Source organism: Equus quagga, chromosome 11, assembly GCF_021613505.1.
Source record: "Equus quagga isolate Etosha38 chromosome 11, UCLA_HA_Equagga_1.0, whole genome shotgun sequence".
NCBI classification, from domain to species: Eukaryota; Metazoa; Chordata; class Mammalia; order Perissodactyla; family Equidae; genus Equus; species Equus quagga.
The window spans coordinates 78,989,952-79,015,457 of record NC_060277.1 but is presented as its reverse complement, the minus strand read 5'-3'; the positions used below and the strand labels follow the sequence as shown (position 1 = coordinate 79,015,457).

Below are 25,506 nucleotides of genomic sequence, written 5' to 3'. Positions count from 1 at the left end.
TTGACTCTGCATTTTCATGTGCATTTTAGAAACAACTTGTCAGTCTCTGTCCCTCAAAGGGCTCAAAGCTTGACTGGTATTTCATGGAATCTATATGTCAATTTGGGGAGAATTGACATCTCCATGATGTTGAGTCATTCAATCCATGAACATGGTAATATCTCATCATATAGTTTTCTTTTATTTCTCTCAATAATATTTTATAGTTTTCGATGTAGATCCTTCAAAATCTTTCACATGATTTATTCCTAGGCATTTGATGTGCTTAATGTTATTATAAATGGCATCATCTTTTATACTTTCATTTCTCAATTGTTTGTTACAGGTATACGGAAATACAATTGATTTTTGTAAATTGACCTTATCTAAATTCACTTATTAATTCTAAGACTATATTTGTAGATTTACAGTCCTGTTATGTGAATAATTTGACAGTTTTCTTTCTTAGTTTTCAATCTTTATGCTTTTCACTTCCTCTTCTGGCCTTACTATACTAGCTAGAACCTCCAGTAAAAAGTCAAATAGAATTGGTAATAGCAGATATTGTTGTCTTATTCTTCATCTCAGGGGGATCATTAAATATGATGTTGGCTGTAGATTTTATGTCGATAATCTTTGTCAGACTAAAGAAGTCTCCTATTTTTAGTTTACTGAGACATTTTATCATCAATGTTGAATTTTATCAAATGTTTTTCCTGTGTCTATTGAGATAGTCATGTTATTTGTCTTCTTTATTCTGTTAATGTGGTAAATGAAAATGTGACACAAGCTGGACATATCAGAACCATCCTTGGGCATTTCACCAGCTTCCTGAGAATGGTCCTCTCTCTTCTCTTCCATAGTTATGAATTATAACAACTAAGTGAGTGTGGAGCTTCTGGGGACTATCTTTCCTACCACATGGAGAGAGCCTACCAGAAAATAAGGTCAACCCAAAGGAAATCAAAGCCAAGATGTTGGGGGAGGGGAGGTGGTGAGAAAGAGAGAAAGACACCCCCACAGAAAATAATATTGGTGACAACTTCTGAATCCTGGGTAGGCAAGATATCTGAACCAACGAATTCTTTTTCCTTAAAGTGCTTTGAGTTGATCTTATTTGTATCCATCATGTCCATCTTGCTTGGAAGATTTTCCCAAACAAATTGCAAAAATCATGTCACACTGTTAAACGTAAACTGTATTTCCAACACAGCTGAGGGATGGGAATGGGGCTGGGCTGGGAGAGCGCCCTGCAGCTGAAACACGCAGTTCTAGGCAGCCTTGTTCCAACACTATGGGAGACAGGGTATAAAAACCAGCACCGACCAACATCCAGATACAACAGTATTAACCTTTATAGTCACACACCTGTTAGGTCCTATCTTACCACACAATCCATTTTCCAAGATATAAACAACTTCAGCTTATTATCTTGGCCTTTGGAATGGGTCCAGAAAGAATTGTCCAACCTATCTTCCAAACCACAGATGAAAATTATTCTAGGGATTTCTGGAACATGACAGATGTAAGGAGTCTGGGAGCAAGAGAGCCAATGAAACATCCCAACTTTCCTAGGGCGAAGGGGAAGATTCACGAGTGAGGGAACCGTTGAGCCTTGCCTTTATATGGAGACTTCACTGCCACTGCCATGATCCCTAGCTGAAGTGACACCAGGAGTTCCCACCTCAGGACTCGGCACAGTACAGGACCAGCCCCAGCATCCCTGCAGGCCCTGTCTAAGACACTGGTTTAATGAAGCCATAATCCATGCACTTGACGAGACATTCCCGGGCCGTCTGAACCACGGCCGCCTTCTTCTCATCCGGCTCCTGTTTGCCCACCACAGTCAGGATCTCCAGCAGCTCACTCTCCACCAGCTTCTTGGCCAGCTCAGCATCGGCTGCCAGCAGGTTGTAGGCAATGACCAGGCCCCGGTGTTGGACTGACAGCCGGTCGTGCAGGCAGAGCCGCTGTAGGATCTCCAACCACTGAGTTGTCTGGAGTTGGGGAGGTAGAAAACGAAGAATCGGAGGAATCAGTGGGGGGACAGACAGAGGAGATTTTGGACAAGACAAACAGAAGGCATTGGCCAGGCCCAGATTCCGGACTCTGAAAGGTTGAGCACCTATCTGGTTATGTGTGCATGGGACTCAGCACATGACTACTTGAGCCCCCTTGGGACTAGCGGGGTGATGCCCATCTCCTTACCAGGGCCAGGGCAGGAACTGCAGAACTAGAAGGAACTTGAAATAATCCAGTTCCTTTCGTTTTACAAGTAGAGGGACTGAGGTTCAGGGGAGAAGGAACTTAGCTATGGTCACACCTCTGGAAATAGTAGAGAATAAACATCCACCCATCCATTTATTTTTTAAGTGTCTTGAGAAGCAAAGGGACAGGCCTACTGCATGTCTGAGTGCAACGGGGATGGAAGTTGTTGAAAGGAGGATTCTAACCCTGGGCACATGGGCAATGCCTGCTTCCGCCAACCCAGGTGCCCTTTGTGCCATGAGCTCCAGGCATGCCCTAGCCATGCACTCCACCAGCCTTGACTTCAACTGGAATCAACAATGGAGTCTGGAATGTATCCTTTCCTCCATCCCTCCTCCCTCTCTCTCCTCTATTCCCAGGTATGAAGCAACCCAACTACTGTGCATGGGGCAGACAGGACTCTGGACCACTCTGATCACCCCAGGAGACAGGGATGGAGCTGAGAATAGAACCAGGAGGCTTGATTCTTACATCATTCAACAGACACCCATGAGCAGCAGAGTAGACTAGCTATCAGCATGTGTTCTGGAGTCAGAGAGACCAGTGTTCGGGTCCCAGCTCAGCCACTTACCAACTGTATGACCTTCACTAAGTTATTTAACCTCTCCAAGCCTCAGGAGCCTCATCTGTCATCTGCTAGGCCGACCTCTTAGCACCGTGATGACTTAATGATATGATACATGGAAAGAGCTTAGCGTGGGGCTGGCACACGGTGAGAGCTCAGCCAGGGGAAGGGGACAGGGATGATGACTCTAGGCACTAACCCAAAGCTTTCCCCTTTGCTTCCTCATACCTCTTACCCTGACCCTCCAACGGTCAGCGGGAACAGCTTTCTACATGCACTGCTCTCAGATAGGGAGACAGGCACAGAGAGGAAGAAAAGGCAAATTATGCGCTTCCAAGCATCTAAGCAGACTTTTGTATACTCTGCACGGAGTCTCCTACCACAAGGAAAGGAAATGAAAGCATTTCCTTTTCATCAGCTAGCTGTGGTAGGCTTCAGGGCAAGACTTAATGCTGATGAGTAAGTGATAATGGGTCCAGTGCCCATCGCTCCCTAGGAGGAGTCATTGAGGGCTAATGGAAGGGGTGATAGATCCCACTGGGATAGGATCCCGGGGCAGGAGGAACTGTTGCCTGGCTTCCCAGGGCATGTCCCAGAGACGTGAGACTGTGGAGGCCAACATCCACCATGGCCTCAGAGTTGTTCAAAGGATGGTCTGGACAGCTTCACAGAGTCCCCAGGATGCCAGTGTGGGGACAGGAATGCAGCCAAGACTTCTGAGCCTCTCAGAAAGAAGGAAGAAGTGGCCAAGAGTAGGTCAGCAATCCTGAAGGATTCCAGTCCTTTCCCAACTAACTGGCTGTGTGGCCCTGGGCTAGTGACTTTTCTGCACTCAGTTTCCTCATCTGTAAAAGAGGAATAACAATAATCATACGCACCTCACTGAGTTGTTGGGGAGATAAAATGACTTAAGAGACGTGAATGCTTAGAGCAACGGCTGGAGCACAATAAGTGGGTGAGTCACAGAGCGCCCTGTGGGCCTGTTGACAAGAGTTGGGTGACCAGTTACTTCAGCAGAGGCTGCTGAGGGCAGTGGGTTCAAAGTGTGGTCCCCAGGCTGGAAGCACCCACCCCCCATCTACTGAATCAGAATATCTGGGGAAGGTGTCTTAACCAGCCCTCCGGGGGATTCACACACCTTCCAGCTCTGAGAACTTTGCCTTCAGGAAAGTGCTGGAGCCCAAGGACCAAGCAGGATGAGCTCCATCCAGCAGAGAGACTCCATCCCTGGAGCCAGGAGGGCGTAAGCACCCTGGCATTTAGAGAATACACAGACACACCACACACACACACAGCCCAACCATAAGCGATCTAAAAGAGCCTGCCTTTAAAGGAGACTTGAATATGTTCGAATTGAGATGTTGACGTTTCTCGCCCTCAGTGAGATGATGCCGGTGAAACAGGGAAAGGTTCATTTTGCACCCCGTGTTCGTGACTGTGTAAGTATCACTCCCGTTATACCTGCCGAGATGGCCACAGTCCCAACAAAGGATCTGAGCATCATGTTCACTTCAGAGAATCTGCCACCTCTTTGCCAAACCACGAGCTCCCTATGGCACCCAAACCACATGCAGACCTCTCCTGGGCAGTCCAGGCGCTCCATGGCAGGAATCAGTGTTGCGGGTGTTATTACTGTCATTATTCTTAAGTAGTGAGTTATAAGCACCAGCAAAGGCAATGGGTGGAACAACAGTGGGAGGAATCTGAATTAGAACACTTAAGAGTCCAAATAATGAATGTCAGGGGCCAAAAAGTATGACTCTCCTCTCTTTAGGTTGTGGAGCAGAGACCTAGCGGGCTGGGAAGGGTTATCACGGGGCTGGCCTCCCCCAGAGGACCGTACAGGGCGGTGTGGTCTGGGGGTGGGGCATTCCCTGGAGCGCCCCCAGCCCCTGCCCGCCCCCAGGGCCCCCTCTCACCACTTGGGTCATCTTGAGGCACAGTTTCTTATGTGCTGCTGTCAGCATGGCCAGGGCCCCTGCGGCCGCATTCTGCACTTTGTCATCATCCTCCCCACAGAGCAGCACCACCAGCTTCAGCCGGTCATTCCCGTCCGCCAGGAACCTCTCCTGTACCTGTGGGAGGCAGGTACGTGGCTCAGAGAAAAATGCTCCCCTCTCCCCAGCCTGGAAAGGGAAAGATGCATCTGAAGCCGCGTTCTCTGACCCAAGATCCCTTGGAGCTTTCCTGTGAGCAGCTCACCCATGCCACCTCCCCCAGGAAGTCTTCTCTGATTAGCTGGATGAAGGGGCTACAAACTCCTCTAGCTAAAAGGTTAAAGAGAATAAGGGATCCCCCATACAGCATGTGCCACCACCTCTGTTTGCAGTCAGCTATCCACACAGTTATCCAGCAGGGCAAGGGGCAGGCACAGACTCCTGAAGGTAGGTGTTGCCTGAAGAGCCATGTTTCACTTCCCTTTGGGGTGGAATGTTTCTCCCACAACAGATGGGCCTTTGGGGTCTGCCGTAAAATGACTTTGCAGTTCCTGAAGGCAGAGGGGCTTGGCAAGAGCAAGGGATGAATGGGTAGTTGACTTGGTATTAAAGAGCTGCTTTACCATCACCAGGTGAGGGATGAAGATTCCCAAGGACCCAAAAGCCAGGCGAAGGGCCTCCTGGGGCCCAGAGCCTTGACATGTCTTGAAGCACACTGAGGCCCCGCCCCTCTGCTCTACAGTAAAGTCTGGCTGGTCAGGTTTAAGGGCATTTTGTTGGACCAGGTTTCCGAGAAGTGGGGCTCCAAAAGGGGTCAAAGGTCACAGCTGCCCAGGTTATGACCCTCCACCTACATCTCCCTGAAGCTGGAGCAGTGGTCCTCAGAGGCGAGAGTATGGCAGAGATGTCAGTGTGGTCCCCTCTCATGGGGGACAGTTGTGACTGGGAAGCAGCTGCCCTAAAAGGACTACATTTCCCCACCCCCTAGTCTAGCACCTAGATGTGGCTCTGAACCAACGCTCATCACGGAACATGAGTGGAAGTGATGTGTGTCATTTCCAGGCCACCACGGTGGAGTACTGCAGGTGCCTCTCCTCATTCACTATCTGCCAAGGTGGCAGAGGGGGAGACAGTTCTTGACCATCCCAGAAGCCTGGATCCCTCAGTCATTGCTTGGAAGCGAGCCACCTGATCCAAACATGGGCGAGAAGTGATGTGGGCGAGACATGACTTCCATCCTGTGGGACCGCTGTGTTGACTAATTTGATTTGGGTTGTTGCAGCAGCCGGTGCTCCCAGGGGGAAGGCTGCTCCCCCATCCCATTGTCACTCCCCTCCCCTTTCCTTGGACACACTCACTCTCTTCCCCCCACGTGGCTGCCAGGATCCAGGTCAGCCTTAGGCCAGATCCCTGATGGACCCTGTGTAGCTTTATTTCTTTTGACTTTAACAGGCTTGCATGGTCTCAGTTTTCCTCCTGTAACAGTGAGAAGATCCAAGACTTAAGAATTGAGGGGAAACAGAGTGGGTCTCACACTAGACCCTACAGGAGGGCCCAGGAGGGCCCCTTGGCCTGGCCCTCACACGCATGAAGGGCCTCACATTTACACGCTGTTGCTACCTCTGCTGAGGTTAGACCCACAGGCACAGCAGTCCTCTGGCAGGATGGAAATAAGAAGACACTCATTCATTGTACGGTTATAATTTGTGCCATTGCTGGACCACGAGGCCATGGACACGTTCTGAATTCATTTTATTTTTATAAATCTGTAATTATTCTGTGAAGAGCACACTTATAGTGCACTGCAGTTTCTATGGAAATAGCGTTCGTTCATCAAATGTTAACATTTAGAATATACTAAAATTGTTTGTAACTGTTTTTGCATTTCCTCCTTTTTTTATATATGTGGAACTTCAATAAATGCAAGTGGCCTGGCCTCTTTTGACCTCTCAGAGGCCCTGGTCTCATATCCTGCTTTGCCATGAGATTATTTAGACCTAAATAACTTAGGGAGACGGTTCCTTCCATCTCATCCAGTGCCAAGCTTTGGGGTCAAAGCCCCAGCTGGGCAGAATAGGACTTTGTGTGTTGTCCTTTGTCTCCTTTGTGCATATATTCCTCTCAGGGTCCCTACAGGAAGGGGCTATAACCTAGGAAGGATTCCTGGGTTCTCTGGCAAAATGCTCCCTTAACGCAGTTGTACCAGCCCTGACCTGTGGCCCAACTCTCCATGCTTTGACCGTTCCCGTCCCCATCCTGAGCCCCCTCACCTCCTTGTTCACCACCATGTTGCACATGCATTCGGTGGCTGCCTGCCGCAGCTGGTCATGATTCTCAAACATGTAGTTCTCAATGTCTGGCAAGGCCTTCTCCTTAAAGATCTTCTGCCTAGGGTGCAAGGGGTGGAGAAAGAAAGGCCACTGAGTCCTCTGTCATGGGCACTTGGGTTTTTTGCCCACCCAGGGGCCATTCCACCATCCCAGTCAGCCAGCATGGTTTGGATGGCACTGACCCCACCCCCGCTCCAGGAGGGGCACCATTGGGCATAAACTAAATGACATAGTACAGCATCCGGGCCATAGTGATGGGGTTTGGGATGAACATGTCACCCAGTTGGAGATTCTCTTGCATTACTGATGGGGAAGAGAAATTCTCTCTTTCTCTCTCCTGCTGAATATGAAGCCAAGACGTTGTGAGGTCTGGAGCAACCCTTGTGATCATGAGAGAGGGGAAAAGCTGATCTGAAAACTAAGACAACACAGACAGGAGAGGTGGAGAGAAGTAGGACCTGGGACAGCTTTGTAACCCCTGCATCAAGCCTCACCTGAATCTGGATTACCCCAGACTTTTTATTTACATTAGTCATTAAATTCCCTTTGTGCTTAAACCAGCTGAAGGTGAGTTTTCTGCCACTTGCAACCAAAAGAGCCTCAACCCAATACACTCGACCATCCTGCTGCTTCCAAGAAGGAATACACTTTATTCCCACCCAGCCAGCTGGATATCTTCCTTACTACTTCAGAAAGAAGCGCCTTTGCAGTCTCCTGTGGCTTCATACATTCGCTCTGTGGTTCTTCCAAGTCCTAACACAGATCCCTCCCACTGTCGTTTCTACCCACCGCCTTGGATCCTGTCCTCGGAGGAAGGCACACACGGTATATGTGAAATTTCCACCAAACACCTCATGGGACGCCTCTCTCCATCCCTGCTCCCTCCACACCCCACTCACCGGAGTTTGTCACTCCGCCCAGACAGGTTGGTGAGACCTAGGAGGGCCTCGTAGTTCTGCAGCCCATCCCTCTGTGTGTCCAGGAGACTCACGAGGGGCCGCACCACCTCGTACACCTGTGGGGAAGTGTCCAGGAGTGGGTTGGGCGGAGACCATGTCTGCCCAGTCCTGAACATTCATAACAGCCCAGCTTTAGAATTTCCAAAGCACATGCCCTCCCACTGTCTGATTCAACCTTCACAATGATGCTGAGAGGCAAGATTATTGCCTTTACTTTGCATATGAGATAACTGAGTTTCCAAGAGGACAGCCAAGTTAGTTGAGGCCGAACCAGGCCTGGAATCCAGGCGCCTCCAATTTACTGCCCTCTCCATGCCCCCTCCCAGGCCGGAGGTAGGATGACGAGGGGAAGGCCTCTAGGATCAGAGGAGCCTCCTCCCATCGCCCCATCCCACCCTCCCAGGCACCCACCCGCTCCCCAGGGAAGGCGATGTCCGGATTAGAGACCGCAGCAATCTTTGCTAGGGCGTGGGCTGCCTTCACTTTGCCCACGTCTGTGCCCTCCAGAGCCAGGGGAATCAGGGCCTGCAAGAAAGGGCACAGTCACTCCTCGGTCACAGACACCCAGCAGCTTCTCTCCCCATCCTCCCTCTCCAGCTGCTGTCCTCCTGTTCCATCAGAACTTCGGGAAGACTTTGTAATTTCATCAACTCTTGAGAATCATAGAAAACAACTACATACTTAATCACGGATTCATGCCCCCTGGTTCCCAGCACACATCGAGATCTTCACCCGCACTCGCCCTCACCTACGCATACATTCGTTTGGCTTTGGGACAAATAGATCAATATGCTGATTTCTTACTTTCAGCCTAAGTCCAATGGAATCAGAACAGCAGGCATTTATTGAGCACCTACTATGAGCCAATACATTAAGTATGTTTTGTCTAATCCTTGGGACAGTCTGCAAAATGAGCGTGGGATTTTTCCCCCATTCTACAGATGAGGAAACTGTAGCTCAGGGAGATTAAGTAATTGGCCCAAGGTTATGCAGCTAAAAAGAGGACAAGCAAGGACTCAATGACAAGTCGTCTATGGCAAAGTCCATGGTCTCTGTGTCTGTACTTTGCTTCCTTCCAATTGCAAGGAGGATAAATGGGATTCCACAGTAAATCTCATGACACATCTGCTTAGATATTGGTTTGGGGCCATGAGGACAGACAGCACAGATAATTGAATGACCTTATTCCAGGAGGTCAGGTTGGGGCAGGAGGTACCTTATACTTGGGCCAGGCAAAGAGCACACACACACACATGAGTGTGCTCCTCCCCAGGGGAGCACCTTCTAGGATGGCAAGAACCTTATCCCACCCAATTACCTTGCCACCACCTTGAGCCACAATGGTTCCTCGGTCTTTTGGGTTGTCACATAGTGCCAGGAAAACCCTGTAGGGCAAGGACAAAGGACATTTAATACACCAGCACACCTGTCTCAGACATCAGCAGGCCAGCCAGTCAGATCCAGTGAAGCCCTGGAAAGTGCTGGCAGTGTGCACATGCTCCAGAATTAGCCACCTTGGGAAGACAGTGCCATGAATATAAGAGGCTGGGGAGGAAGTGAGGCCAAGTGAGGCTGAAAGGAGCCACTCCATGCCTAGTTAGGGAGATAAAGAATGGCTCCTTGCTGCCTACCTCCAAGGAGAAACTCTTCAACATGGAGACACCCTGGGACCTCCATGATCTGGCCCTTGCCTACTTCTCTGGTCTTGCCTAGCACTGCTCCCTCCTGTGCACTGCATGCTCTGGACACACTACAGGAGGACCCCGTCCTTACTCACTCATTCCCTCTCTGTCTTCAGTGTATTTGCATATGCTGTCCCCTTGGCCTGGAACCCTTCCCTCCCCACATATGGGAGGCTCCCTTTCTTCCTTCAGGATTCCACTTCGTTGTCACATCCTCCAGGAGGCCTTCCTAGCTGCCCACCCACCTACCCTCCAGTCTGGCTGGCTGGGTGCCACTGCCTGTGCTCCAACCACCCCTCGGTCTTTCCCCGTAACAGCACCCACTGCACTGTATTGTAACTGCGAGGCTGTCTGCCTCCCCATCAGGCTTCACAGAAACTGTGCCTCTCATCTCTGGAATAGCAGGTCCCACACAGGGCCTGGGGACTAGGGAACCAGAATGGATAGTGACCTCTTTCCTCCTGAGGCAAACTTCTACCTGTGATGACCTGCCCCGCCACATCACTTTTCAATGTTGATCCCCTTCAGTCTCCTCGCCAGCCTCCCCAGTGGCTGATTCCCTTATTTAGTCCCCTGCCATCTCTACTCCCTGCCCAGCCTCCTGCCTCCCGTCCGCTCGGACCCAAGCCCCGGCCCGCTGCAGCCGCACCTGGCCAGCAACTCCTTGGTCTGGTCGGTGAGGATGGCATTGTCCGCTTTCACCATGCAGGCCAGCACGGAGATGACGCCGGCCTTCAGAAGCCGCTTCACCCGCATGTCTACGAAGTCTTTCTTGTCCTGGGGAGATGAAAGGGTGGCAGTGGGGAAGGGGCCTGGGCACCAGGGCAATCTGTATTGGAACTAAAGACGGTGCATTTCTGACTTCTTGCGGAAGGCTGCATAATGACCCCCAAAGATGTCCACGTCCTCATCCCAGAACCTACGAATATGTCCCCTCCTATGGGGAAACGGACTCTGCAGATATGATTAAGTAAAGGGTCTTGAGACGAAGAGAGAATCCTGGGTTATCTGGGCAGGCCCCACATAATCACAAGGGTCTTCATAAGAGGGAGGCAGGAGGGTCAGAATTAGTAGTAGGAGAAGCGACAACAGAAACAAGAGGGTGGAGGGATTCAAGGTCACAAGCCAAGGAAGGTGGCCTTTAGAAGCTGAAAAAGATGAGGAAACTGACTGTCCCCTCAGAGCCTCCAGAGGCAACCAGCACTTTTGACGCCTCGACTTTGGCCCAGTGAACCTGATTTTAGATTTCTGGTCACCAGAACGGGAAGAGAATGAATCTGTGTTGTTTTAGGCCATTATGTTTGTGGCAATTTGTTACAGCTGCAATAGGAAACTAACACGCTCCTCCAGATCCCCTTTGCCCGACAACCGCCAAGGGGGTGTAAGTATGTTCGCTGTTGTAGAGGTCAGAACGTCTCCTCTTCCTTGCCCTCCCCACTCCCAATGCAGAGCCTGAGGAGCTGATGTGACAGGGACATCAACCCCAAAGCCTGTTCATTCACAGAGGAGTGAAACAGAAGAAAGATGATCCAAAACCCTGGAAGACTCATATATTACTTTTCTTGCAAAGAAAAGGCTTACAAAATGTCAGCTTTCCATGGGGGAGACGGGGCACTGGGGGACATAGGCAGGGGTGAGAGGGGATAGGGAGCAGACAAAGCTGACATAACAACGGATCAGGTTTTGGGGAAAACTCAAAATCAGCCCCAGGGTTGAACAGTCCCTGCAGACAATCCTCCGGGAGGCTGGGAAGAGGCCGACAGTCACTGGCAACCTCTAGAAGCTGCGTGTGAACTTTATGGCGGCAGAACATGCCACACACTCTTGCCTGCAGGAAATACTGTGCAGCTTTAAAAACGATTCAGAGAATGACATAGCAGTGTGGAAAACGTATAAAGTATTTTCCCAAAATTGGGCGAAAAATGGTAACTACATTCTGATTATAACTATGAAAAAAAAAGTGCACAGGGGGGAAAAAAAGCCTCTGGTGGGTGATATAATACACTGAAATGCGACAGTGCTCACATGGAGATGATGTAATCGTGAGGGTTATTTTCTTTTCTCTACTGTCCACCTTTTTGTTGTTTTTGCAACATGGTTATATTACTTTGATCATTTTTAAAAGTCTAAATGTTTTACTGGCTGGAAATATGATGCATATATATTCACATACAAACTACATACGAAGTATACCCTATTGTGCAGGGATTCACTGGGGAGGGCCCCAAGAGGATTTGTGACATCTGGGCTAACGGTGACCCGTGTCCCTCCCCCTCTCATTATTCCTACTTAGCACTAATAGCTCCAAATTCAGATATCCCAGAAAACAAAATTTTTATAAGTGTTGGAAATATGAAATACAACTGTCTGATGACTATGAAATCAACAACATAAACTGCAAAACGTTCGTCATGGCTCCATTTCTTTTCTCAGACTACAGATTATTCAGGTCTTTTTCAGGCAGAATAACAACTAAGAAAATACATGAGCGCCACCCGGTGGACGAGATTTACCATTATCATCTTCAGTTTATCTGTCTTAACGCAGAATCCTCTAAACACACATGCACAGCACCCAGACATCACTATCTTCCCCTCCCAACTCTCTGGCTGTCTGGTGGCACAGACCCCTCCCAGGTCATCCCCGTCCCCACCTTGGGGTGCTCCTCGGGCACGTGCTGCTTGGAGAACTTGGCGAGCTGCACCAGCTCGGGGATGACCTCCTTGACGTCGTAGCTGTTGGTGCAGTTCACCAGGGTTGTGGCCACCGAGTACAGGATGGTCTTGTCAGAGGTCTGGAGGCACAGAGTCGGGGGATGGGGGAAGGCAGAAAGGAAACTTTAGAACAGACGTCTGCCTCCAAGACGGCCCCCTCGCATGGCTGGCAAGGTGGTTTGGGAGGAGGGCGGCTGGTGCGGCTCAGCTTGGAGAAGTACAAGCGGCACAGAGGAGACAACTGGTTCTGCTCCTACAGGACGGGCAGACACTCCTCCTGCACCCTCAACAGCCCCCCGAGAGCAGGAATGGGCGTCCTCTGAGCGTGCTCTCTGCTTTGTGCCTCTTTCAAAAGCCCAATCCAACACGCCTTCTCGTCAGACTGGGATGGGGCAGGGTGGGGCTGGACACTCTCTGTCTGGCCCCGGTGGAAACTCCCTTCCACAATTCCTCCCTTCAGTGGTGGAAAAGAGCCAGGGGGTTGGCCCAGCAGAGGAGGAAAGGAGTCTGGGAGGCACTGGGAAGGAGGAAGAGGGCCCAGAAAAGGCTGTGGGCACTGCCTCTCGGTCCCTCAAGACTTCACTTCCTGAGGGTCTCAGGAAAAAATACCAGTCTGTTGTCCATCCTCCCACTGCCTGGAAGGTATGAAGAGTTGTGAGCCCATTTTACAGTCAGGTAAAATGAGGGCCAGAAAGAGGGAAATGACCAGTCCAGGTTTACACAGGGAGAGGAGGTAGAACCAGAATGAGGATACCGGGGTCCCATTTCCCAGGCTCAGTGTGGGGCCCCGTGAGCCTGAATCTGGTAGACTGCTCCTGAGGCCACAGGTCAGGGCCACACTTGCCTTGGCCAGCTCAAACATGGCCTGCAGGGCAGGAATGTCCTGGACAAAGTCATCTTTCACGTCAGCGTCCAGCGTGAGGTAGGCCAGGCCCTCCACTGCCCATCGCCGGGTGCGAGTGTCTATGGATGCGTTGCATAGCCACCTGCAAGAGGGGAGGGAGGGGCTCTGGGGGGTGGTGCCAGGGCTCAGGTTGGAGAGTGAAGCAATTCAGGGCAGTGGGTAGCAGGAGAGGGGCCTTTCACCATCCGGCATCCACCAGGGCACACCCCAGAGAGGAGATGCTGGGCCTCCCCAGGACCCCCTTACTTGCGACACTGTTTGGCCAGCTTCTCGGTCGACCCTTCAGCAAACTGCCTGAGAGCGTAGTCTGTGCCACCTGCAGAGCCCAGCTTACAGAGCCCCTGTGGGGGAGGGCAGACAGCGGACACTTTCGGGTCAGAAACACCAAGGCTTGGGCACGAGGCCCTGCTCAAAGAGGTGCCTGTGGCTGGAACACTTGGCCCCTTTTTCTTTGCCTGGATAAACGTCTATGCATACTACAAAGCTCAGCCCGGGTGTCACCTCTTCCGAGATGCCTCCTCTCAGCCTTCCGGGTTCGGGTAGATGCCCACGAAGCTGAAGGTTCTCACCCTGCCCCTTTCCCCCACCATTCTGACCCCACAAATATTTTGGGTCTGCCATTTTGAAAAATAAGCACAAAGGAACACCAATCCTATCTGAACTACAACGGTAACTTGTTACAGCACAAAATGGGCAGAGAAATCACATCCTGTGAGTCACAAATGCAGCTGTGCAGAATTCTACCCAGGAAGCACTGGACTCTTATCAGGAAAAAATGTCTCTATATGAGAAAACTCACAATGGCAGGAACTATAATTAGTTTTTTAAAAATTGACGTAAACAAACAGATCAATGACTCAAATCTTCACTGTAATTGTTTACAAGGAAAAGAAAAGATCAATACAAATAATTTCTCTAAAATGAAAATGGAAAAACACAGGTTTAACTGTGCCATATAGAAACTGATTAAGGAAACAAACTGACTTTTTGGAGTTTGCTCTGAAAATATTTCCTGGACAGAAGCTCATTGGTGTTAGTGTCATTCTAAAGCACAGAGACGACCGTCGTCACAGTTAAACGGGAGGATCCACCATTCTGACTCCATGTTCTCACAGCCTCCTGCTTATCACCCTGCTCTGCAGGGGCTTACAGGTGGGTCTGGTGCCCCCTAGAGTGTGGTTTCCTCAAGGATGAGGCCATGCCTCATTCATCCTGGTGCCCTGGTGCCCGGCATGGTGTCTGGCACCAAGCCCACTCACCACCAGCGTGCGGATCTTGATCTTCTCGTTTTTGGTGGTCTTGTAGATCTCTTTGAGCAGTGACACGCCATTGGTGATGATGAACGTGGCGCGGCTGAGCTTGGTGGAGGCATGGATGAGGGCCTCCACGGCCACCAGCTGGTCTGTCTCACGCTCCGAGCCACACAGCGCTACCATCATCTCCATCACACCTTTCAGTCCCAGCAGCTGATTGCCCAGGTCAAAGGGGCCCTGCAGGATCCCCGACACCGTCTGGATGGCAATCACATTCTTGTCCATGTCCTGGGGGTCAAACTTGCCCCTGAAACAGAGGGCAAGCGTGGTCAAGACAACTGGCCCAGGGGGTGGGAAGAGTGTGAGATCTGAGGACAAGACAGAATTGGATTTGCATCCCGGATCCACTACTTATGTGCTGTGTGACCTTAGGCAATTCACTGAAGCTCTCTGAGCCTCAGCTTCTTGATCTGGAAACTGAGGACCATACTGCTACTTCTCAGAGTTATGATGAGGATAAACGATATAACAGGAGTGCCATGGATTGTGTTCCCCAAGAAGCACTTTCTGAGATGGGGATTGACACACAGGAAGTTTACTAGGGAGAGTTCTTGGGGTCAACAGCTGTCGGGGAAGGGAAGAAAGCAGGACTGGACAGAAGGAAGCACTGGGCTGCAATGCAGTCCTGACAGAGCCTCAGTCTGTGAAGAGCTCTAGAGCTGAGACACCCTTCAAGTTTTCCCAAGCTGGAATGAGGGACAAGTCATTGGGTGCTGGCTGCCCTGGGAAGGATGAAGCAGCTGTCGTCCTCAGCTGAGGCAAGTATTACGTGACAGCAAGTGAAAGCCGTCAGCCTACAGGCTTTCCAGAAAGTGGGCAGTGTCTCCATCCTCTCAAGACCCACCTGGGGTGCTTTCTATACATGCAGCTTCCTGAGCCTCACCCCAGACTACTGAGTCCGGGGTGGGGGGTGGTTCCCAGAAATACCAATCATTAACAAGTTTGAGAATCGTTGGAATAAAGGACTAAAAGGCCATGTAGCAGTGGGAGGAGAAGGGAAAGGACACATAAAGAGAAACAGAGACGCAGAGAGAGCATCAGAGTCACAGTGATGATGGAGGGGCAATGAGAAGTCCCAGGGACTCCAGCTGCTGAGGGTCCCGGGCTCCTGTCTAGTTTCTGTAAGGCCACATAGTCCTTAAAGTCTTGACAGAGCCAGGTCTCCCTCTTTGACAAGCTGACGTTCATTTGTTTCAACCACAGGAGCCTGTGGTAGGTTTAAAATACGTCCAAAAATATTTGACACTCCTCCCAGCAGAATACAGAGCCTAATTCTCTCCTTTTAAACATAGACCAGATTTAATAACTTGCTTCTAATGAATGGAATGTGGTGGAAGTGATGGTGTGTGACTTCTGAAGCTAGATTATAGAAGACATTGCCACTTCTGCTTTGCTCTCTCTTAGATCACTCACTCCAGGGGAAGCCAGCTACCATGAGGAGAGGTCCACTGAGGGAGGAATTGAGGCCTCCCAGCAAGAGCCAGCACCAACGTGCCAGCCATGTGAGTGCGCCATCTTGGAAACAGATCTTCCAGCCCCAGTCAAGTCTTCAGATGACTGCAGTCCAGGCCAACTTGTGACTGTAACTTGTAAGCCCCCAAGCCAGAACCACCCAGCCTAGCCTCTCCCAAATTGCTGTCATACTGTGAGATAATAAATGATTATTATTGTTTTAAGCTGCTAAGTTTGGGAGCAATTTGTTACACAGCCAGCCATAACTCATACAGAGCCCGACCCCATGAACCCCAGGAAACTCACGTGATGTACTCCTCACAGATCTTGCGGAAGTGATCGCGCTCCGGGTCACATCGCAGATCGTCGTAGAGCTTGTTGATGAGGATAGAGGCCAGCATGCGGGTGTTGTCGGTCAGGGGCAGGCAGGATGGCAGATCTGGAACCTGCCCCACCACCTTCAGGATCTTCCTTAGGCCTGCAGGACAGATGGTGGCAAGGATAAGACCCCTGCAGGGCTTTGTCTTCACAAACACACCCCCTCGCTCAGTCGTGTCTTATCACCAGCTTCTCTCCAGCCTGCCCTCACATAGCACATGGCTTATCCAGAGCGAGGGCACTGGAACGGGGCCAAGAGACCCAGCTTCTACGCCTGCCTCTGCCCCTACCTGAGCAACTCACCTCCCGCTAGGAGCCTCTACTTTCACACTGCAGAATTAAGACTAGTCGACCTCAGAGGACTCGACCAGTGCTAACATTCTACGGGTTGATGTATAACCTTCCTCAAATACCATTTCACATTCTCTTTTCCCCAGGCCTCAGTTTCTTTATATGGAAAATGGGAACAATACTACCTACCTCACGGAGTTTGAGGACTCAAGGAGATAATGTAGGGAGACTGCCCTTTGCCCATCCATTCACATCATTATCATTCAATAAATATTTATTATTTATTTAGTAAATACTATATTTACTATTTATTATTATCCCTTCTCCTCTCTTCTGTGGAAGAATCTTCAATGGCTTCCTATTACCCATCAGGCTAATTCAACCATTACGTATTTGTTAAATAAATAAATGAATGAGTGAATGAATAAATGAACACCCTTTAGGTACCGGATACCGAAATAAAAATAACAATCCTGACCTCAAAAGGCTCCCAATACAATAGGGAAGACAGATGTAAAAAGATGACAACCAGGGTGACAAGGACAGAGTGGTAACCTGCGAGTGGGATGGTTCGCTCCAACAGAGTAAGAGTTGTACGCTGACGCATCTGAGGACTTACAGTGTGCCAAGAGCTTTATATCCATTACCTCATTTAATCCTAACAGTAACCCTACTGGTTACAAATCATTATTCCCATCTCTCAGAGCAGAAAACCAAGACTCGGACACATGAAGTAAGTTGCCCAAGATGACGCAGCTGGCAAGTGACACAGCAAGGACACCCTCCCGGCAATGTCTGATTTCCAAGCCCTCCATATTAACTGTTACGCTATGCCGCCTCTGGGACAATGGATGGCGTGATTTCAGGCCAGGTTTCAGAGGTGGCAGGAGCTGGTCAGCCCTTGGGTGGCACAGGTAAGTGGGAGGAGGAACACCCAGGGTAAATGTTGGAGGCACGACACTCTGGTGTTAGGAGGGAATTGGAAGCGCTCAGCAGTACATTTTATGCAGTGTGTGTTCTATCACCCACCCAAAAGCGTGTGGAGCTGGAGAGGTACAGGAAGGGGCCTGAGGAAGGGACCCAAACTCCTCAGCCTGCCTCCCAAAGGCCCCATCAAATACACCTGCTCCACCTCCACCATCTCCCCACCCTCATCTCCCACTCTTCCCTTTCCTTCCTGAGCTGCCATGAGCATCTCACTTCTCTTCTAGAACACTCTGGACTTCCACCTTGTTAATCTTTGCTCCCTCCCCAAACCCAAAAGCTCACTTCAGGCTTGACATCCTGGTGGTTCCCCTGCCCCAGTCTTCCAGCCCGGTCTGCACAACGTACAAGCTCAGCATGGCAGCTTTTCGTTAGGATTTTGAAGTCTACATTATTTTACTCAAGTGCTATTCATTTTGGTGCCTAGAATAACAAATATTGCTCCCTACCACCCCATCCCCTAAACCATGAGGTTGAGCCTAGATCCTAGTGCAGAGAAAAGGGGGCTGTTGTCTATGCTCAGCCTTTGTAACACATGCAGAGAAGTCCAGAGCTGGGAGAAAAGGTTGGGGGTGGGGCTGAAGCATCAGAGTAATTTGTTAAAGTGCACTTTGCTGAGATGTATGACAACCAAACACAGGAAGTGCAGCATCAAAAGAGAATAAATTGCAAGCTGGTAAAAGCTAATCTGAACCTTTTAGAACAAGGTATGGCCTGTATGTCATTAAAACTGTAAGAGAATTTATCACAGCCGATTCTAAAGCCACAGCTATGATTCCTGAACAATTAAAGAAGGTGATTCAGGAGAGGGGGTGACACCCTGGAGCTGGCAAGTTTAGTGACTATCTGCTAGAATACCGTTACTGTGCTTTATACCAAGGACACTCGATGCCATTTCTCCCGTCTCGAAGGCCTAGGAAATATTTTGCTGGCCATCAGGAATGCTACCCCATGGTTGGTGGAGTCCTGTTTAGTTTTTTGGCATTTGCCCCATTTGTTAGGTAACCACACCCACATATTTTGGGGGGTGTGTGGACACTTTCTGGGTGTGTTCAGGCCCTGAATTCAGAACCTTGATTTACACTTTCACCACCCCACCTAGGGGGATCCCAATATGCTAATGCCTTTTCCTGGCTTTTCCGGTGGCACTGAAGACTTCTCCCAGACAAGAGCCACGCCTCTTCCACTTTCTGCTCAGTACCGGGTCACCTGGTGCCCTGGCGAAATGCTGGAGCGAGCCCCAGACCCTCTGCCTCCTCACCATTATCCACCACATAGATGGTGCGTGAGTTGTCGTGAATGGCGAGGTCCTTCCTGGGGACGTTCTTATTGAGCAGGTTCAGGGCCTGATCCCGGCCCTGGCCAGACACCTTCTTACTGACCAGCATGTCGAGCAGGTGGCTGGTGATCTGCTTCAGGTCCTTCTTGGTGTCTGAGGAAGAAAAGGACGGGGTAAATAGAGAGGAATAGGGAGCCTCACGCATATAGGGCCAAGAATGGCAGAGGCTTCTAGAAGGACTCTGGAAATATCAAACCCACTGCTTCCTAGATATTGGAATTTCCCAGGAGACTATAGTATTGCCCATCTTACCGCAAAAAGAGAGAAATCCCCAGACAACACCCCCAAGGGGTCCTCCAGTGAACACTGACTTCTACAACAGCCATTCCATCCTTGAACAGCTCTGGTTCTTAGAAAGTTCTTTAGTCCCAGGCGATGACTGGCAGGGATCCAGGGACACTTCATGGTGTTTTTAATAAACTGATTTAATAAAACGTTTTCCAGAAGGGAAATTTACAGTCCCTACAGGCATCTTACTCCCAAGATTCAGGCATGCTGGGAGCCTGAATTCAGCCTCTGCTGGGACACCAGGTTCTCCCTGCCACTGCGGATCTTGAAAGGCGAATGCCTGTTCCTGCTGTGCCCTGTCTGAGCTCTCTGAGACCTGGAGACTTTGTTCTCATTCTAGGTTGGAGCCCAAAGGCAGGCAGGCAGGTAGAAAGGGAAAGAACCCAAACAATGTCAAATAAATAAACGATGAAAGAATGGGGCTATCTAACTGGAGAAGACACAAGTGGACATGACAGCTTGTTTTCAGATAAAGGCATGTCATGAGAGTGAGATGACAGACTTATTCTGTGGCTCCAGAGGGCAGAATTGGGACCAGAGTGGGGCGGAAGCTACAAGGAGACAGATACGAAATCAATACTCATGGAAGAAGTTTTCAGCAGAGACATCCAACAGCTCACTACCTCCCCAGGAAGTTGTGGCCCCCAGCGAACCACGCCTCTCAGTATTCACGCTCCTGGGGAGTCCCCCCCACACACACACTGGGTTGTTCATGTGACTTTATGGCCCAAACAGAGGCTTAAAAAGCACTTGCACACTGGGGCTTGTCCATTTAGAATGTAGCCACCATGTTACATAGAAACCCAGGCTGCCCACTAGAGAGGCCACAAGGAGTAGAAGCAAGGTGCCCCAGCCAGCATCTTCAGTTAACCACCAGTCAGACGAGTGAGGCCATCTTGGACCCTCCAATGATCCTAGCACAGAAAAGGAACGTGATTTGCTGACCATAACAATGTTAAGTCAGAACCACATCAAGAATCCAGGACTCCAAAAGGTTAATATTATTAATCTACAAAGAGCTCTTATGAACCAGTAAAAAAGAAAAACACTGATACCCCAACAGACAAAATAGGTAACAATTTGAACAAACCATTCACAGACAAAGAAGTCCAAATGGCTAGTAAATATTTAAAAAATGATTAATCTCACTAGCAATTTTTTTGAAATTCAAACAAGATAACAAGATGATTTTTACTCACTGCACAGGAAAATATGTTTAAGAATGATAAAAATATGTTTAAGAATGATTCATAACTAGTCTGAGAATGAGTTAAGACAGGAACTCTTATCACTTGGGAAGAGTACAAATTGATGCACTGATACCGACCTGGATATCAGTTTCCCCACGTTAAACCCAGCATATATGGGGTTAAAACCAAAACACTCATTCCCTGTTTACTCTCTGGCTTCCTGGCTCCAGAATCCACTATCCTCCATGGAGACAGACACCGTCAAGGACAAGCACCTGGACTATCTCCCCCCGCAAAGAGATACAGGCTGGTGGGAAAGCTGCTGACCAGCAAGGTCACAGGCTTCCTCCTCTCTGCAAGTGTCTCAAGGCCACAGACAGGCTGGTGGGAAAGCTCCGACCAGCAAGGCCATATGCTCCCCCTCCCCTACCTAAAACCCCAAATAAAAACCCTTCCTTTTAGCTTTTCGGGGAGTTTGGGATTTCAGTGTTAGCTGCCCTCTCTCCTTGCTCAGCGCTGTGCAAAAATAAAATTCCTACTTTCTTCCACCACACCTGGTGTCAGAGATTCGCTTGCTGCACAACGGGTGAGCGAATTCACTTCAGGATCGGTAACAGCACCTTCTCAGACAGGAATCCGAAAGCAAGATGGAGAAAGAATTTTAGTTGTTCACAGACTTTGACCTATATTCTCATTTCTAGGAATTTGTTCCAAGGAAATAATTAAAAATGCAAACATAGGCTTACATAAAGAATCGGTATGAAGTGTTTTCATAAGCAGGCAAATTGGAAAGAATCTAAATCGCCAACAATATAGAGCTGGTTGATGAATTATGATACAGCCAATACAATGGTATAGTATATAAGATCATGTTAAATTATTTAAGATCAAGTTTTTATTATTGTTATTTAAGATCATGATTATTATTTAAGGGGCCGGCCCCGTTGCTGAGTGGGTAAGTTTGCACACTCCGCTTCAGCGGCCCAGGGTTTCACCAGTTCCGATCCTGGGCACGGACATGGCACCGCTCATCAAGCCATGCTGAGGCAGCGTCCCACATGCCACAGCTAGAAGGACCCACAGCTAAGAATACAAAACTATGTACCTGGGGGCTTTGGGGAGAAAAATGAAAAAAAATAAAATCTTTAAAAAAAAAGATGATTATTTAAGATCAGTTACTTATTATTATTTAAGATTATTATTATTTAACGTTAAGTTTTCTGTGAGGGAACCTGCCTCTGTCACCCTCTCAGGCAGAGCAGGAACTTCTAAAACGATGCCCACAACCTGGATGTGGAGGAAGAAGCATGAGTCGGTATGTTCATGTATGAGGAGTGAAACAAACGTAAAATTATAATTATTAAAGTCAAAAGGAATCCTTTTTAAGAATATTAAATAGTATGCAATACTAATATAATGCTCAGTGAAGGAAAAAACCACAAAACTATCCATAGCCGAATTCCAACTTTGTTAAACAGATATACAGACGGATAGAAAAAAGACTGGAAGGATACAATTGATAATAGTGGTTATTTGGAGAGTGATTACAGGTTTGTTTGTTTTAATCTTTATGTATTTCTAAATTTGCCCAAGTTTCTCCAGTAAGCCTCTGTTACTTTTTTAAATTGTGGCAAAATATCCACAAAATAAAATTTACCATTTTACCCATTTTAAAGTGTACAGTGGCATTAAGAACATTCACATTGTTGTGCAACCATCACCACCATCCATCTCCAGAACTTTTTTCATCTTGCAAAACTGAAACTCTGTACCCATTAAATACCCTATCTCCTCCTCCCCCAGCCCCCGGCAACCACCATTCTACTTTCTGTCTCTATGAGTTTGACTATTTTACTAACCGCATATAAGTGGAATCATACAGTATTTGTCTTTTTGTGACTGGCTTACTTCACTTACTCTGACGTCCTCAAGGTGCGTCCATGCTGTAACGTGTCAGAATTTCCTTCCTTTTTAAGGCTGAATAATATTCCATTGTATGCATATACCACATTTTGTTTATCCATTCATCCATCAACAGACACTGAGGTTGCTTCCACCTTTAAGCTATTGCACGTAATGCTGCTGTGCCTCTGCTATTTTTATAACCAGAAAATAAATACAAAAACAAAACCAGGCCACCTCCACATAGAGGGAATGCCCGGTTGAGGCGGTAACTGACTCTCCCTTGCTCCCACCCCCTTGAACCAAAACTAAACAATGTCTCCTACCCAGAACCACGGCCTCCTCCTTCCCTCGATGCTCCTGCTTGTCCTCCCCAGACAGAGAGTCAATGATGGCCTGGAGCAGGTTGCAGACAGCCAGCGACATCTCCTCGTTCTCGGCGGCCATGAGGCTACAGATTCGGTCTATCCGGACTGCATGGAGAATCGCTGTGGCCTAGACCCCCAGCGAGAACCACAGTCAGTTGCCCGCCCCTCCCTTCCAGCTGCCACGCAGGCTAGGGAGTGGGAGATAGCCCCCCCATGCAGCAGGGAAACAAGCACAGGCAGTCAACACTTCATGGGGCCCAGGGTCTGAGAAGGTCCTTGATATAAGCCACGCCCCTTTCTAGAGGTTACAGCTGTGCTGTCCCATGCAGCAGCCACTCGCCACATGGGGCCATGGAGCACTTGCATCATGGCGTCCACGTTGATGTGCTGTTAAGTTTAAAATACACACTGGATTTCAAAGACTTAGTATGAAACAATGTAAACCATCGTAGCCTTGCATTCCCCTCTTCCTCACAGAGGACCTTCAATAACCTTATCCTTGGTAGACCCATTTCCATCTCAAAGGAAAAACAAGAGGATCAGTCTCTTGAATGGGGCCCAAACAACCAAGGTTAGAGGGACACTTTAGACTTTGTGTCAGGTCTGTTCATGCCAGCCACACCCTGCCCACATGTCACCCTCCAGGTCCTCGCAGGACAGGCAGCTATCTGTGCCAAGAACCCCACACCCAGGCCCTCACCCTAGCTCGGTGGCCGCTGCACATGCCCGACAGGGTCCGCACGGCGGCCAGCATCAGCTCCGGCTTTTTGGTGTCCACGAGCTGCAGCAACAGGGCCACTCCGTTGTTCTGGAAGATCTTCTCGGCCCCTGCTTCCTCCCGGCCTAGGACAATGAGGTTGTTGGCAGACTGGAGAAGGGAGGACATGATGAGGGTCATGAGGGCGCTCCGGCTGCAGATGCCTTGGCCATGAGCCAAGTGCAAGGACTGGGTCTTCAAAACATCGTTATATTCTTTCCCCTGTAATCCTACTCCTGGGAATATAGCCCACGAACGTAATTCAAAAGAAGAAACAAAGTAACAGGCATAAAGACCAACTTGGTGAAATATATTGAAGCCATTAAAGTCATAAATAAAAAGACTATGTAGCAACTTGGAAAAAACATGGGCAAGCAGAATCCGAATCACAAGCTCACTGTGATTGCGCTTATGTTAAAATAAAATTGTGTATACATGCTTATGGATAAGGACTTTAAAAAGGTAGAGAAGTGTTAAATTAATTAAAGAAAGGGGCATTAGACTGAGGTGGCTTTAATGGCTTGGTAGCTGGTAGGCAAGTCCAAACCTGAGCCTGAGATGCCTCAAGGCTGAGAAACCGAAACTTACGGACAACCGATCACAGCGAACCAGGCTTTCCCAAATAATGCAGCCACTTAAGCTACAGCCAATCAAATCATGTTCTTGCTTTGCCACCGCATCTTTTCTATAAAAGTCTTTCTCTGGGCTCCTGTCGGTACACAGCTCCTCACCGCTTCCTGTCTTGGTGCTGCCCAATTCAAATGGATTTTGCCCAAAGAAACTCCTAAAATATTTAATATGCCTCAGTTTATCTTTAAACAGAAGTGTTTTTACATGGAGAATTCTTTTCCTTTAAAGATTTTCCTAGAATATGGTTTTGGTGTTTTTTAATTTGTTTGTTCACCTATTCTGGGTAATCTGAAGTTGCAGGGGGTCTCAGGAAGGTGGGAGGTGGTGGGCAGAAAGAACACTGGATGGGACTTGAAAGCCCTGAGTTTGAGTACTGATTCTGCCATATGTTAGCTGTGTGACCTTGGAGAAGTCATAGCACCTCTCTGGGCCCCAGATTCGCATCTGTAAAATGAAGCAGTTGAGCTAAGAGGTTTCCAAGTGTCTTCTCACCCTGAAGCATTTCCACGCGAGGATACATACACCTTAAAAAACCCCAGCCCTGGAGAGGAGGCCTCCAGCAGGACAGGGCTGGAGGAGGAACTCAGGAGGAGGCAGGCAAAGAGACGGGGAGTGGGATGGAGGGGAATGGGCTGTTAGAGAATTCCAGGCAAACAGGACCAGAGCCATCATCACTCTCAGTCAAGGACTTGGTGCTTTTCAAAGCATCTTTATCTGTTAACAACTCATTTAGCCCTCACAGGAGTTTGTTATAAAAGATATTTGCATATTACATGGGTTTATTCACCATAAAACTAACAAAAACTCCCCAGGCATTGTCTGTCAAGTTCTTTTAAATGTGAAACATTCAGATGTTCCATTTTTTTTCCTTTGAAGAAATAGTAGAAGGGAATACGAGAAAACGCAACAAATGTGGCTAAGAGGACGGTATTAAGAGTAAATATTTTCATATTTCACAATGACTTTCCGCAATATTTCCTAACGGAATACATTTAAACGTGTCATTGTTTCTCCGGGCTGAAACCAGCGTGAGGTGAGTAAGGCACTCACCTCGGGTGCAAGATTTACGGGGGCGCCAAAAACCTCAGTCATCAGGACAAATCATATTTAACGCAATATTTTAAAATATTTAAATCAATGCAATGCAAAAACAAATTCTGGATGAACAAAATATCAAAAATATAAAAAAAGACAAGATCCCATCCTACTGCAGGACTCTCTTCATTGGTCTCACCTTATCCCGGCCCTTCTCACAGATCATGCTATTTTCTATAGC

General features: G+C 48.7%; 1 protein-coding gene across 2 annotated transcripts in view; it reads right to left on the bottom strand.

Annotated features, from left to right (window-relative positions):
* Window positions 1-1,316: 1,316 nt before the first annotated feature.
* Window positions 1,317-25,506, bottom strand: part of UNC45B (unc-45 myosin chaperone B) — a 28,941-nt gene continuing 4,751 nt past the window's right edge. For both annotated transcript variants that reach the window (XM_046677657.1, XM_046677658.1), the window contains exons 6-20: window positions 23,544-23,711; window positions 22,802-22,970; window positions 19,018-19,188; window positions 16,410-16,581; window positions 14,598-14,898; window positions 13,585-13,679; window positions 13,279-13,420; window positions 12,374-12,514; window positions 10,370-10,497; window positions 9,357-9,423; window positions 8,450-8,563; window positions 7,979-8,094; window positions 7,020-7,137; window positions 4,732-4,887; window positions 1,317-1,976 (exon numbers count right to left, since the gene is read on the bottom strand). In XM_046677657.1, the coding sequence (XP_046533613.1) occupies window positions 1,716-1,976; window positions 4,732-4,887; window positions 7,020-7,137; window positions 7,979-8,094; window positions 8,450-8,563; window positions 9,357-9,423; window positions 10,370-10,497; window positions 12,374-12,514; window positions 13,279-13,420; window positions 13,585-13,679; window positions 14,598-14,898; window positions 16,410-16,581; window positions 19,018-19,188; window positions 22,802-22,970; window positions 23,544-23,711 (2,319 nt within the window). In that variant the 3' untranslated portion in view covers window positions 1,317-1,715. The remainder of the gene's footprint in view (window positions 1,977-4,731; window positions 4,888-7,019; window positions 7,138-7,978; window positions 8,095-8,449; window positions 8,564-9,356; window positions 9,424-10,369; window positions 10,498-12,373; window positions 12,515-13,278; window positions 13,421-13,584; window positions 13,680-14,597; window positions 14,899-16,409; window positions 16,582-19,017; window positions 19,189-22,801; window positions 22,971-23,543; window positions 23,712-25,506) is intronic.